At 37.3% G+C, this 16,529-nt stretch overlaps 1 protein-coding gene across 1 annotated transcript in view; it reads right to left on the reverse strand.

The window, feature by feature from the left end:
* ADGRD1 (adhesion G protein-coupled receptor D1) overlaps positions 1 to 16,529 on the reverse strand; it is a 145,999-nt gene that overhangs the window by 101,259 nt on the left and 28,211 nt on the right. The window contains exons 12-13 of the mRNA XM_069870780.1: positions 15,031 to 15,106; positions 11,583 to 11,724 (exon numbers count right to left, since the gene is read on the reverse strand). Coding sequence (XP_069726881.1) covers positions 11,583 to 11,724; positions 15,031 to 15,106 — 218 coding nt within the window. The remainder of the gene's footprint in view (positions 1 to 11,582; positions 11,725 to 15,030; positions 15,107 to 16,529) is intronic.

Below are 16,529 nucleotides of genomic sequence, written 5' to 3' on the forward strand. Positions count from 1 at the left end.
ATGAAAAACCCTGGAAAAAGAAAGAAATGTAAAAGAAGAATGCAAGGTTTTAGGTTTTTTTTTAAAAAAAGATGTTAATTTGAATTAAAACTTTACATTTATCCGGCCTTCATTTAGAGGAAATTAATCACATTCCTTTCTATTTAATTATTTTTTCATGGGGTTTATCTCTTTACAATTTTCATCGTCTTTCTCTCCTTGTTTAGCACTAATGTCCAACTTCAGCGAAGTACTGAGTGTGCCTCATTCAAATCACGTGAGTAATCCCTGCAAAACATGTTGCTACATTCTTCTCGCACTCTCCTAAACCGTGATGCTCTCATTGTCATACTGAAAGTGTTATCCTACAAGCCCTGCCTTCATCTGGAGTGCCCTTTTCCCCTCAAAGCATGTGTTAGTCATTAAACGATACCTCGAACAGCTCAAGATTACTGAGATTTACTGCGAGTCACTGCTGCAGAGGGGGAGGGATGCAGAGCTTGCTTCGGGGTGACTCACTGAGATGCAGTTCCTCTTGGCTGGCCCCGTCCCGATGGAATCTTGTGCTGGCCCAGCTTGTGTCAGCCTCTTGGGTTGGGAAGGCCAAGTGTAACAAGCAGTGGGGAGGGAAACAGGCAAACCCAGAAATTCAGCATCCACAGATTCCTCTCAACTATGACTCCTCCGCTATTTCTGAGCTAAAGTTAACGCTGTTTGCTAAGCCAAACTTTTTATTTCTATCCTCTGAACTAAATATGAGTTTTAGAGTGGCGATGTTACTGTAACAGGACCTATACTTAACCACGCTGCTGCCTTGTAATAACCACGCTTGCAGCCACAGCGTAATAACAGATGACTTTGGGTTTGCTTTAGAAGAAAAGCCACTATGGAAAGATAAAGGCAGGTCATATACACCACTGCTAAACAGGTGTCTTTTTTTTTCCATTCCTGGTTAAATGCAACAACTCAGGAGCCTAATAAAAAGGGCAGACTTCCTTTCAAAATCTATGCAGTTATTTCTGTACTAATGCTGCTAATTACCAGCAATAATCTTTGCCTCTATTAGACCATATAATTGCCATCTCTCCCTCAAACTTCCCTACTTCTCTATTGTGGTTATGAGGACTCCAATCTGGAACAGGATCATAATCTAGTTTTCCCACTCAAGGCAACATTCACAGCATTTTCCTGCAAAAATTATGAGTATTTAAAGGGAAAATAAGTAATTGACATTAAGTAGACTTACACAGTTCTGCAATTCCTCTTATTACTAAATATAGATTCATTCGATTTGGAAACTGCCCACTACTACTTTATCACCAGAAAAGTTAGAGTACTTTTCAATCCTAATTATCACAAACTAAGATTTTTCAGTTCCACAAAATCATAGCGAACCCCTTCACAGTGGTGATGTCTGATGTGTGTGATGTGCCAGTATAGAAGTTATATCAATTCCTAGTCAGATCCCGCTTAACTGCAAGCCAACAGAGAGGAGCTTCATGTTAACTAGTCTTAAATATGATTTAGAAGTACATCCATACAAAAAAATTTCCTGTGACCACACACATCCTTTAGATCTTGTGCTTTTTTGGACATTCCCCAAAAAAAGTGATTTAAGGGATTAAAAAAACCCACAAACCTATGGCCTTTCCACAACAATGATCTAAATCAGAGCATGTGCAGCATACCTTATTCTTCACATATTCCTTCTTCACAACAGTTAGTCTTTCATTGCTTTGTCATTTTCAGTACATTTTTGCATATGTTTCCAATAGAATAGAATGTAAATCGGGAAGATAAAAATAGATTATATATTTACCTTTCTCTGGACATTCTTATTTTTTATATGCATTTAAATATCAGTCATTCATGCCTTATAATTATACCTGCAAGCTTAAAAGCTTTCACAGAGACATGGGCAGACACACCAGATGTCTAGGAACTTGAATACAAGCATGTGATAATGCATTGGATCAGCGAGCAAGAAACAAACTCACAAACTAAGAGGCAAAAGAATGTAAGCAAAGAATTCAAACTACACACAACTAATAAAAATAATGTATCTCCCTCAATACTTAGGGCTATTGTTTTGAAGTCACCGCCAACACAAAAAACGTAGCAAGTGTTACATCAAAGCATCTCAAGGGGAATGTATGGCAAAACCATTTCTGACCTTTTTTTAAAAAAACAATACCAGCAATTTGGGCATTTTGAATCTAAATGCAGGTTTTTCTGGTTTCAAATGTTACGTCTTACTTCTGCCACTTCAAAACAGATTGATCCATCAAGAGAGATTTTACAGGATCCATACTTAGTGTGGGGATTAGGGACTGGTGCTACATTATTCTTACTTTTCTGTTTACAATTTTAAACATCAAAGCTATTAATATCTGAATGTTGGTTACTTCACCTCTTCAATAACTTATCTGCATAACATTCAAATAAGTTTATGTCTGTACTAACATTGTGCAAAGACAATGTTTTACAGCAGAAATCCTGACAGGTCATTAAATGCAGTACAAACAGCTGGAACTCCTGCAATAAGCCTTCACCACATGCAAGGATGTTTTGAGGTTGTAGTCACTGGTGAGGAACTTAAACAAGAGGAACTAAATTGAATCTTAAAATTGTGTTTGTGGCTGGGACAGAACTCTACACCACTGGACTAGATTTGATCATGTCAAATATAAGCCCCATGATTTTCTCCTCTCCTCCTGGGAGAAATGTTCAATCAGAGGCAGAGCATGAAGTAGCGTAAGATGCCACAGTTCTGTAAAATAGGATAACTGTGGAATTCAGGTCTGGGCTTCTAAGTCAGCAAGATTTCTTGAAGTTTATTGCTCAGTATTGACTGACCTCCAACTGCTGATGCACTGTCACTTGTGAGGAGAAACTTGAAAGAGAAAAAGCAGACGCTTTTTGCTGTAGATTGACAGCCCTAGGTTGCAGTCACCAGGGGTTATTTTCTTTAGGCAAGAGGTGATTTTATAGATACCAAGTGGAAGCTGGTATATAAAGTTACCCGCATATGCAAATAATTAAAGTCAGCAACTAAAATTAAAATTGAAAGCAAACTTAGCTTCTACACTTCCAAAAACATTCCACCACTTTGTGATGCCCTCAGGCCTGTTCCAACATCAACTACAAAGGCAAAGGACTCATTTACAAAGAAATACTGAGGACTTGTTTCATGACAAATGAGTGATAATAGAAAGTATGTTGTGGTTCTGAAGTCTTAAGTCTGTTCTGACGTGAATGAAGCCTTCTATGATTTATAGCTTATTACAATGTAATCCCTATTCTTACAACAGGCAAACATCCATGTGTTTAATGAAAAACTATATTTTTTGTTACTATGCCTTTCTAGGCTTTTTAGAATGGATTCCTATGAGAAAATAAGTCCTGTGTTGCTTCTGTTAATAACATTAAAAATACACAACTATCGCTGTATTTTTAAGAGATGCCATATATCATCATAATGACTATTGGTATTTTAAGGTTGCCCAGAAACAAGAAAATTAGCTGCAACTATTTTCATTCCTCATTTGAACGCAATGGATTTTCTCTGTTCTTCATAGCAAGGATTTAACTTGCGTAACAAAGTACTGAACTTTGTATTGATGTTTGAATTACAAGGTTTATTATTATTATTCTTTCATTTTGCTTAATTGTGGCACACTCCGCAGGAGTCACAGCTTTAATTCTATTTTATACAAGCTTTTCTGGTGAAGTCCATCCAGAGAAAAATTATACCTTTGTTCTGCAGATGTGTGCAAAAGCAATTGTTTTCCTTCAATCGATATAAATTAGTCAACACTTAACTTGCCATAAAACTAAATTGGCTCCACATTGATTTGTCTCTCTCATGGTAGCACTAATATTTGTGTACAAAGGGGAATTGGTTCTTCTCTCATTTCATTTTCCTATCAGTAATGACATTAAACAAACCTCAGGATATGGCACATTGTTGGCCATGCAAAAGACAGAGAGAAGTGTTATGTTCAGGTACATTTTAGAGATAGAAGTGCCCTTTCCTCGTTAAAAGCTCAATGAAAATGTTCCCTAACCTTACCTCTACCCCCTGAATGGCAAGAGGGCTACCAGCACTTTTTTATAATGGGAGCACAGTTAAGAGAAGAGATTTATCTTTTCCCTGCACTTTATCATCTCCAAAGGAGCACCCAAGAGAGTTCTTCCCGTATGTGTGGGCTGCACTTACAATAATGAATGCTGATGCTCTCATATGACTCCTGGTTCTGGAGATTTAAGGAAATCACATAACAGAATATAAAATGAGATTAACAGCAAAAGCTGATAAAGCTTCATTGATGAAGCTCTCTAGTGAGGAGCTTAGAGGAAGCAGGCCACTATGGGCTTCTGATGGGAAGCATTCATTGCAGAAAGATCAGAAGCAGAGAAATTATAGAGAGGAACTAGTAAAAAAAAAAATAGGATAGAAGCAGCTGTTTGAATGATTCAGTGTAATAAAATGTTAGGAAACATCAACACCTCACAGTGAGGCAGACAACTCCATGCACTACATTTGTTAAAATGACCTACATGGAGGAAAGGAACGAAGTGGAACAATGCTAAATTAGTCCTAACTTGGTAGCATCTCACTAAAGCACATACTTTCCCCAGAATCAAACAAATCTTTAACACGATATTTGAATTAAATATATTTGATGGAAAATGAGCTACACTGAGAATTCTCAATTGCACCTAATCTTCATGTGAGGCTCTCTCACAGAGGGTGTAACAGTCAGGATTTTATAATTCTCCAAAAACGCAGCTGCACATACTTCCCTTCTGCAAAAATGGAAAGGGAAAATAAAGCCCTTGAGAAAACTACAGAAGTCTTGAAGTCGTTGAAACTAGTGCACAAAAAGCTTTCTACTAGCTGTAAGGCGATTTCCACTCTGGTGCATCAACAGAGAAATGAGCCCAGCGTGCTCTGGTGTAGGGTATGAATACTCTGCTTTTGTCTCATTACCTTGGTCAGTCCCTTTCCTCTCTGTACCAGATACGTCTGGACTCACACAAAGCCAGTATTTCTACATCAACAGTCAGCTGCCTTGTCAGGAAAGACAAAATTTATGGCTTCTTTGTCCCCAAGACAGTGTCAAAAAGTGCCTTCAGTGTGGTCAAAGATCAAGATCTGTGCTACATAACCATATGAATTTTACAAAATATTAATGCAGCTTTATGCTATTTGTCCCTTTGTTGCCTCTCCTGACACTTTCCAGAACACATTGTATATGCATTTCAGCCTTGACATTCATTGCTTCTAAAGTTCTACCCTGTGTTGTAATTTCTTGAATCATCTAAGTGAAATGTTAGTTTTTCCTTTAGTTACTCTTGCAATGAAAAACATCTTGCCAAAATTAGAAATTTCTTGAGAATACTAATTTTAAAAAATGTGCTGTTATTTCATTACAAAACATTTGGACAAGTCAAGATTAAGCCTTCTTCAGCTGCAAATTACCACCAGTCTTAGCATCATCCCACACCCTCTGAAGCTGTTAACGGATTTCTGCTCTTTTTTTGCTGGAAACAGCAGTTCATCCAAGTTCCTGAAGAGCAGATCATCATAAAAATCAGTCAAAAAATGTCTGTCTTCCACTGCAGTGCTCCTGAATACCAACTGGCAATTGTAACTTAGTATATCAACTTTTGTCTCTTAGAGGGCTTAGTTTAGACAAAAATTTGCTGACAGAGAGAAATGTTTCTAGTAGAATAAATACAGCAACTTATAGTAAGGAAATAGTTCCAAAAAGGCGTGTTTGAAGTAACATGAAACCTTTACAGTTAGGAAGAACGATGTCTGCCTGAAGACACTGCATGTTCAACATCTGAAGTTTTGTCCCCCTTCTTTGACTAAGATGTTGGGAATGTAATCCAAAGCTTTTCCAAAGAAATTCTAGACATTTTGCAAAGTTGAACCCCTTAAGACAAGCCCATATTCAAATTCTCTATTTCCATTCAATACTAAAGCTAAAATTAAATGCCTTGGGGTGGTTCCACTAAGGAGCATGGATCTAGTTAACTGATCTTTGCTGTTGTGATCTTTGGGCTTGCTATTAAAATTACCAATGCATACACCAGGCGGTAACTGTGAGTTTTATGTGAGTAGCTGTCCAGTAGGAGCACAGCCTATAGCTTTGCTTAAAGTTCTTCAAGGGCTCCCAAAAGTACCATGCAGTCACATTTTCAGTCATATTACACCTTAGCAAGAGGTGAGCAATGTTTGCCATTTTTGATCCTCTTACTTTTTCTCTTATTCTCACTCCAGTCCTCCTTGATAGGCTGGAAGTGCTGCAGTCTCTATGACACAGACTACCACATACTACAACCTGACCCAGTCAGCAGGTATATTAAGAAAGATGATAAGTTTAGAGGAAAATACGTGTTCACACTGAATATGCTGCAATTACAGGCAGTGTTAGCTCTCAATTAAAATAATTTTCTTGCATTACAGACAGCCTGTTTCTGACAGGTTTTCAGGTGAGCTATAGAAAGAGAGCAATACATACACATAGAGCAAACTCTTCCCATTCTTTGCATAGGTGTATGTTGACTGGCAAGACTATATTATAACACTGAATCAACAGTATAAAATATTTAATGACATTTAAAATCCAGCTGTGAATAAAACAGCTTAAAGTCAAAGCACTACTGGTGTTCTCTCCTCTTCATCTTGTACCCGGAGCAGTGGGAAGCATGGGACAGTCAGTAAAAAGACCCATGAAGGTAATTCTTCAATGTGTAAAAAGTCTTAAGAAAAAATGCCTTCAACAATACCCAAATATAACAGCAAAAGCTATGTACAGAGAATGAAAATGAGAATTGCTTTTTCCCCCTAGCTATGTCATTGTGTTACAGAAGTGGACACTGTGGATGAAAAGAGCGGATAATCATTCCTCTGAATGGCAGAAAGAATAAAACATTTAATCGCTTTATGTTCTTATGCAAATAAGTTAACTTCAAATTCTTGATGAATTTTCTTGCAAATCAATCTTTCTTAAGCTGCTAATATCTTCATAAGGTAAAATAAAAAGAAAGAGTAGCAGAAAAGCTAGTTTCAGGGATTGTGCAACAAAATAAACTGTTGCTACAATACTGACAATTAAAACAAAACTAACAATGTAAGAGATATAGCATACATGTCTATCCTACCCACAGGGAGTCTTTACTTCTTAAGAAGAATTAAACAAGTAATGTTTTCACCCCGTGAAAAAATTGGGATGACTTTTTCATCCTGATTCATGAGAATTTCTATCTTAAGTCAGAAAACGATTTTCCACACTAATGGAAGCTTGAGCAGAAAATTTTCTGCCTGCTCTGTCTGGAGAAAGAATGTCGACCAGCAATATTGGTCCCATGAGAATCCAGCTGCAAGCCTGCACATCAAGACCTAATGACTGTAATTACAGATGTCCTCTTACATTCTCTCTGATGGAGGCGAGTGTGTAGTCTAGTCCCCCTAGTCCTTGTACCTATGGAATTAAGAGTGTATGTATTAGCTATGAGGCGACTTCTCAGCTCTTGTGTTCCACAGCACCAGTCCAACCTCCAGCCTGTTCCCAGGCCAGGCACTCATCTCTTCTGCATTCTTACTACACACTGCCCCGTGCTGCTCTCTAGAAAAAGAAGCTTTAACATCCCATTTATAAATACTGTCTGCTTTCCTACCGAATTGATTAGATATTAGCAACAGTTTGTACTGCCTCATGTTTTACAAAGAAGGAGAAATTTGATCATCTCACAAGCTCCTAAAGCCCATGTAAAAAACGCAGACAATTTCAGAAACACCAAGAGAATCCTTGCCTAAGAAAAGATTTAACTAACAGTGAGATAGGCTATGGAATGATAAACACTCTATATAGTTCTGATTCAAGAGGTGATACTGAGGTCACAGACATTCTCTTTGCAACTATTTCCTAAAATAGACAAGTTTTATTTTACTACCTTTTGTTTTCTGTTGCTCAGTGACTGGCATTTTTCCTATGCACACTAGAAGAAAGAGTATTAAAAGATTTATTAAACTGTGCCAAGCACCACTACAATCAGTAAAAGAAACCATATTCTTCTTTCACTCCTCTCATTTTTCTACTTGTGCAACCCAGTAGACTCCACTGGAGTAGCTATAACTAAATCAGTCACAGAATTATAGAGTAGTTTGGGTTGGAAGGGACCTTAAAGATCACCCAGTTCCATCCCCTGCCATGGGCAGGGACACCTCCCACTAGATCAGGCTGCCCAAGCCCCATCCAACCTGGCCTTGAACACCTCCAGGGATGGGGCAGCCACAGCTTCCCTGGGCAACCTGGGCCAGGGCCTCACCACTCTCATGGTGAAGAAAGTCAACCAAATCAACCGAAAAAATTCAGACTCAAACTAAAATTTTAATAGAGCAGGACTATTTGTTTGGATTTGTGAATTTTTACTTTGTTTTTTCCTATTACACTATTAAACTGAGAACATTATGTGTAGCCAACAGGCAACTTTAAGAATTGAGATTGAGCCACTGTAAATGTTTCTCCCATTACTATAAGCAAGCAAGCAGTACTTTAATGGATGAACCAAGTTTCTAAGCCAGATTTTGTGCTCTTGATTTAATCATCATATTCAGTCATAAACTTACATAAAGAGTTTGACTGTTACTCTTTATTTTAAATCACATACTTCAACACAATGATCTTGCAGCCAGAATTTCTTTAATATTTTAAAATCTACTTTTATTTAATGAGTTATCAAACTCAACCAAATAGCGAAATGAAATAACATGAAGTATGACAGGAAGGACCCGTGCTGCTTCAGAGCAGGTTTCAGAGCCACCCAGTCATTTCCTGATCTGCTTAAGTAAATTTACACAAGTAACTCTAAGTGAATTTACTTAAGTCATTTCCTTAAGTAAATTCACAAGTTGTCTACATTTTTATCATTTACAATTATTCCATGGAATTCATTGGAGCTTTTTAAAATCTACAGATGTGTAAAAGAGAACAGATTTGGTGCTGTGTTACATCACTTATGCACAACTGGAAGGTATGATCTACCCAGCCTTTATTAATGTTAAAAAACCCCACTAATTAAAAGCCCGAAGAGAAATGATATTCCTAAAGCCACAGGTGTCAGAAGCAATCAGTCTTCCTATCAAAACCAATGTATACATCCTTTGGCAGAGCTGCACACATGCTACTCAATTCTTTACTATGCATCTTCCCCACAGACAAATATTCAGTATATTTCTAGCTACTTGTTTCTAAAGATTACTCACAGAACTTGGAATTCATGTATAAGATAACCAGAGGCATTTGGATTGGTTCTGCCACTAATAGATTTTGTTTTAACAAATTGACACCAACAGCACAAAAAAATAAACAAACAAAAAAAACCCTCCAAGTCAGAGCAGATCACTAGATGTATTCCCACTGCCCAGATCTCAAACTACTGCTTTATTAACTCTCTTTACAAACTTTTACACCTATTTCTCCTATTCGAACTCTAGATTATACTTTTCCACAAAGAAAACAATACAGATTAAATATGGCAAAAAATATGACATCAAACCAGATTTTCTGTTTCAACATGATCATTTCAGAATGTTTTAGTACTGGAAAGTTTTTAGCATTTGGATTTTTTTACATCTCCTTTGGAATTTTAAAAAGAATTTTAGAAAACAAGCTAGGAGATATTCAAAGTGTTTCACTACCAGATAATACTGAAATTAAGTTCTGGAATAAGAACAAAAAATATCTTACTCAGTTGCATTTAGTTTGGATTTGAAAACCACTGGAGAAATGGATATTTAGTCCAGCATGGGAGCAGCCACAAGTAGTTCACAAGTAAAAAAACCCACAATGAGATTATGAATTTTCTGTCTGTACTTGTAGAGTAAAATTTCATTGCACCTCTTAAACTTCTCATCAAAGTAACAGCACAGTACCAGTTAATAAGATGTAAAATCCAGCCTCAGATTATTACTGCAAGGAACAAGTAAGAGGGTAAAAAGTTCCCTGTCTTTCAGAGGGGTGCGTTTTCTGTGCCTGATCCATCTCCTTTCAGTGCTCTATACCTAAGAACAAAACTTAGCAAACCTATCCCACTACTGTTTACTGAACAGAGGTTAAGATCATGCTCACTATACATTCTGAAATATTTGCTCTCTTACAATTAAAATTCTCAGAACTTTAAATACAAATGTATTGACATGTATTTATTGGCTGATTTCAGACAGCACTGAGCTACTTTCTCAATGCTGTTAACACAATAGGATAAGTTTCCCCATTTTCCACGAAGATTTTAAAAAAACAGAATAATAATTAAAGAGAAAACTCACAGATATGCAAAAAAAACCCAAATAAACACCAAAACCAAGTCACACCTCAACAGTTGTTAGTAAGACCTGAACACTCCTCAAAATGGAAGGAACTGTAGTAGATAACAGATAGGTGCCTGTGAATACATTCCTAATTAGCAAGAAGACCTCTGGAAGGGAAAACAACCACTCTCCTAATGCACAACACAAAGCTCATGCTGCTCTGGACAGACTCAAACTCCCAGTCAACCTGTATCTGTTACACACAGGATGTGCTAGACAGACACGTTCATGTTCACGAGCGCGTGCTCATGGATTCTCCTGACTAGAACAAAGACGCAGGTGACAAACGTAAAATTTCTCTCTCTGTACCAAGATCCCAGTGATTTTCATAGCGAAAGTCAACAGGCACAAAAGAAAAAAACCTCACAGATTTGTTTAACAGCCTGCTAGTAAAACATCCTACTAAAGAATGAAGAGGTACCCAAATAAATAAAGCAAAGTACATTTTATAAAAGATCTACACAAAATACAGCCTTCACTTCGCAAGGGCTTGTGTCTAAGAGACCACTAGGGACATTCAGGAGAGTCCTTAGTTTGAAAAACTGCCAGCAAAACACCTTTTGTTTCCATGCCTTAGGGTTTTTTCATATATTTGTTTTCTGTAGCCTGCTCCATCTTTTTGAGAAGTCCAACGGAAAGAAGATAAACTGACTTGAAAACAGCCGTTGACAGAAAAATATAATAAAATATTCAGTAAAACACGAGATTTTTTTTCCTAGGAAACATATAAGAGTTGAAATCTTTCTTTTCTATGTCTACTCAAAGCTGTAAACAGGTCATAGGTGCTGCATGTCTCGTTCCAGCACCTCAGAGTTTGAACTCAACTACTCTCCATCCCACTGACAAGACAAAAAGAGATGTTTTTTTTTCACAAAGAGCAAACAAAATCAACTATTTTTGCAGTTTCTTTCTGCAATATGCTCACTTGGTGAAACAGAAATGCCTTACTTTCCTGAGATTCTCATATTTCTTGTTTTTGTTTCTCCGATTCAGAATGTTCTGCTCTCTAGAAAGGGCAGCTCACACTACAACAGGGATTTGAATCTGCTCCGGTCCTATCCCAGGAGGTGCTTTGCCCATCATACTTATATTTGTCCTTGGAGGAGTTTGTTCTCTGGGTTTGCTCAAACCCAATTTTTGTACCAAAAGCTTATCACAGACACTGAAGTCGTGAACAGCCCTGACAATAGCCTAAGATAGTAGTTTCCATTTCACTTACCAATTTATGGGTGAGTTGGATGGTAATAAGAGGAGATCCCGACAGATTATGCGACAACTTGGGCAGAGGTTCAACTTTGATAGAGATAAGGTAACTGGTTGCTGAGATCATATAACCTTTGTAGGCAGCAGCTTCAGCAATCCTTGGAATGAAACAAATATATTAAGGAAGTAGAACCACACCATATTTTTAGTTCATCCACAACACCCCCAGAACACAGGAACTTCTTTTTCCATGCAAGTCAATGAATTTGGGGAGGGGGGAGCCAGGGGAGGGGGAAGATCTGGCAACAGCTCCTCAGTACAGGGAACAGTTTTAGGTGTTAGGAGACTTGATACCCATAAGCATTGCTTAATTCTGCTCCTCTTTTCCAAAGGTTTAGAAGTCTTTTCTGAGAATATTTAAGATAATTAGAATCCCACAAAGTAAGGGATAGCATAGTAATTTAAGTGAGGAGGAAACTTGCAGAGGTTTCGGGCTGATTGAACAAACACATATTAGTGTGTAAGACATACATGTTAATGTGTATAAACACACACGTAGGAAGGTATTCTGAAGTAATTTATAGCTTGACTCTGAAAAAGTGATTATATCCAATTAGGTTTGTTTCAGAGTCACCCATCTCACAATACAAACAGCTGAACCTGACTGAACATCTATCCAGGTAATCCTTTTTTCTTAGGCTGAAATAATTTTGCAGTACTTAAGAACCCTTTTATTTCAGCTAAAACTTACGACTGATGTTTTCACACATTTATGAGTAACTAAGGTCCATTTGGCTGTATGGTGGAAGTTTTTACACTATCAGTAACAAACAGTGCAGGAGCAAATGGTTTCTATTATCCATCTCGTCAGTACATGAATGAGTGGTATTTACTATGAGAAATATGAGCCAGGGTGAATTAACCATCAGTGTGGTTTTCCAAACACAGCACACCACTGGAAAGAGCCAATTTACAGTGTGCATCAAAAACTAACTTATTTACATTCGCCACCTGTTTGCAATGGTTTCTTCTTTTACTTTCAGGAAAAAGTTGATAGACATGAAAATAGCTTCATTAAGTTGCTCAGCAAAGCCAAATAAAACAGAACTTGTTTTGTTGAACCTGAAGCACAAGTCATTTATTCTGACCACAAAAAAACCCCACGTCAGTAACAAAGATTACTCCTGCTCCCAGTAACTAGCATGAGATTTGAATTTGTCAGTCTCAGGGAAGAATTTGCTATTCTGATATGGAAAGTTTAGGGAAGGACTCATAATATTAAGACCACTATCTGACATTTCAATATTTCTCCTACACAGATTACCAGGATGGACATTTTTCCCATATGTGCTATCTGCCGTTTTAACTCTAGAGAGACAGATGAATTCTGAAGCGTGGAAAAAGCTCATCACAAGCTAAAACATGTTTCTGTGTTTTGTCCTTCCATACTCAAGCCTTTCTTCACTGTGGCTCTGGATGTAAGATGGCAGTAAATGTCACAAAATTACCTTCAGTGAGAGCAGTACTAATTTACACAAACTATAAGCTCAAGCACAACCGGGCTCAAACCCTTTTTTCTCATTTTGTTTTTTTCTATAAAGAAAAACTGCATTTATGTAGCCTGAAAATAGAAGTCATGTGTCTGTTCAGCACAAAAGCTCCAAGAGTTTGTTTTTAGCTTTCCACAACAAGAGGAAAAGAAATTCCCTTAAGAAGAGACAGGCTTCAAATTACAGGTGTTCAAGCAGCTCAGTGCTAGGAAGAACATAAAAGAGTCTTTAAAACAAACTACTCTGGGAAAATGTTGTTATTCTAGTGAAATTTAAGCAAAAAAAATCATAATAGTACAGTGGGAAAAAAATGAACAGGAGAGAATTGCATGCTTATTTTTAAAACATTTTTTGAATACCTGGGGTTTGAGTCCACAGAAGAAAAAATCGTTAAGCCAGCATTCCCTGTATAACTAGGGTTTTAGATGCTGTTTTGGACAGAAATGCACCTAGGATTTCAGACACGAGTCTGTAGCACATTACATCCTTCAAACAGCTTAAGCAGTTTGTACTAATTATAGAAATCTGGGAGACATTTCTTCTCCAGTGTCTTTGTGTTTCTCCGTAACATAGATCCTTCCTTCTCAAAAATGAGTGTCTAAAATACAGCTCACTGGAACGGGTATGAGTTTTCAGGTTGTCTTATTCCACAAAAATCAGAGAATGCACACAAATATGACATTACTGTTTTATTTGGCTATATCAGAGCCCCAGGAGCTGTAGACTCTGTGATAATGCCTTAGAAGACAATGTTTTGACATGTCTCTTTAATCATATTTTGTTTACTAAACTTCGGCCTAAGTCAAGATCTTATTAATTGTCTTTCTCTCTTTGAGAAGATGAGACTATAGTTTCTAACCTTAATAAATTGCACTGATCCTCCTGTTTGAAAAACATAAGCTCTCGTAAATTATTGCCTCTATTTCTTTGTGTCAGTAAGAAACACTGCACATAAATGGCACGATTCTTCCACAGCCACCGCCTAAGTGCACTTTGTTTTGAGAGAGTAAGGTAAACAACAGTACAACTTAGTACTTGATTTTAAAATGCTATTTAGTAATAACCGTGTGATTATCTCAGCATGATCGATCTGGTCATTAGCCAGGATTTTTTACCCTGAAGTTCTCAAATGGGTTCCCGCTATCACGACCTTTCACCTAGCTGCATGTAAAGGAAGGGAGGCAATCCCTGGTATTCATGACAGCTGAGATGCTCCATCTTTCCTTCCACTGTCATAGACAACACAGAGAAAAGTCACAGACTGGAGAAGACTCAAAGAAAGCTTAAACTAATTTACAGATCTCAGCGTACATCAAATAAAAACATAAAGTCATACTAGTTTAAAAGGAAAGTGCAATGATTCATGATTGGCCTTGCAAAATTCCCTGGGGAACTTTATCACTGAGAGGTGTACAGCTCTGCATGTACATTATCTTATCTGCTAATGATTTCATTGATGCAGCATGTAAAACAAAAGGTCTTTTAAGCATTGCCTAGTCTCTCGTTGTAAAATTACCTTTCAGGTATCTAGAATTAGGTTTCAGGTTTTATCTAAAGAGGGATGTTATGTTTTCTCACTTGTTTCATTTTAGCGCAAGCTTTATCTTTATATATGTCAGGAGAAAAGATGTCATTTCCTTTTATGAGACAGATTAAAATTATGAAATTCTAATGCCAGATATGATAATGGAAAGAAAAGACTAAGACAGATAACCGTATCGTTAGGTGAATCTGTTTTACTACAATACAAAGTATAACATCTAATGTAAGCTTTAATCTCTTTCTAGTTAATGACCACATGTCCTCAATATTGCAGAATCAGGATTATGGCTCATAAGTTATTTACAGTTGATAACAGAGTATCGCTAAGGTAATAAATAAGCTGATATAGCATGAGAAATCCAAGATACTTACTTGGTATCCATAGGGTTGATATTATGAAAAAAGTAGTGCATGTTATGGTAAAGCAGGCCAACAATGGTAATCCAAGCTGTGAAAAGGAAACATGAGTTATTCCTCAGAGAAACTGTTGTAAGCAAGAGACACCTCTCTGCTAGACCTGAAACTCTGTTAATTAAAAGCATAGACTTGTGTAGACTTTCATATCTTTGCTTTAGCAGATTTATGATTACACCTTTAATTAAGTGAAAAAGTAGGAATGTCTTCCAGTACAGCACAGGAGGCAGGTAGCAAGAGTACAATAGAAGCCTGTCTATGCTGTGCAACTGTGCTTCTAAAATAAGTTGTTAACGTGGTTAATCAAGCATAGACTTTAAATTCCCACACAACATGAGAAAGGATCGCATGGCCTTCTAGAGGCAGTGTCTCAGCAGTAGCTATAGTCATCTCTTAACTGGCAGTTTATGAAACTCAAACACAACCAACCAGTTTCCACTTTTGTTGTCCATTTGCTGTCTGCATTCCAAGTATTTATGGGCTCTCCAGCAAATGAGCGAAGAGACAGATGAATATTTTCTAAGTGTCAGCCACACAGATGTCTATCTCTATCCCTTTTGCTTGGCTCCAAGTATTTATAGTGTCAACTTTTTAAGGTGGAATAATAAGTTTTTAGGAAAGTTCATTTGGACAGCATAGAAATGTGGACTGAAGGATGAAATTACTCAGAAGTGAGATTTAGCTGGGAAAAAAAACGTAAACGTTTAATGGGCTGTATCATTTAGGATACCAAGAATGATAATTATCTGAAGAAAAAGATCTGCATAGTGAGAGATTTTATAAGTGGGAAAGGAAAAAAAGTTCTCTCACATGCTGGTTTTGGCATTACAACTTGGTTTGCAATTATAGGTGTTCAAGCCTCAGAGCACTTGCAATGAAGCCTCCAGCCACAGCCCCCTGCCAGGGCAAAGAAACAAAGCTGTCAGCACAGATCAGGTACAGAGTTCAGTAATTATTATAGCATTTCTCACTGCAGGTTATCTGCAGCTTATTTTGCACTTTATGAACAGGAAACAACCTTCTTCCAACAGATGTGACTGGGGAAAGGTGTCTGGATATATAAATTCCATGGGTTGCAGTTTAGGGTACGTAGGTCAGATTTTCAAAGATTTGGGGATGTGGGTAGATGTTTTTATAAATAGGCTCCTTCAATCCCCAGCTAAAACACAGAGGATTAGCTTCAAACACATTTTAAAGCTTTGACTAAAGCTTCAGATTTTTGCTGTACATTGCTTTGAGATAATTAATATTTTAACCTAGGTATGAACTTCTGAGTTCTTTCTCTTTGCCTTGGCTGTAGTTTACATCTTCATTTTGTTTCTGTAGCTGCTGTTGATGAAACCTGTTATTAGTTTATTTTCATACAATATTTTAAGAGCGATTTTGCATGAAAGGATAAGTGACAACCTGCCTGACATCCTGGAATTTCTTAAAAATAAGAAGTTCGGTTGATTAAA

The sequence above is a fragment of the Phaenicophaeus curvirostris genome, chromosome 17 (genome assembly GCF_032191515.1).
Source record: "Phaenicophaeus curvirostris isolate KB17595 chromosome 17, BPBGC_Pcur_1.0, whole genome shotgun sequence".
Classification (NCBI taxonomy): Eukaryota; Metazoa; Chordata; class Aves; order Cuculiformes; family Cuculidae; genus Phaenicophaeus; species Phaenicophaeus curvirostris.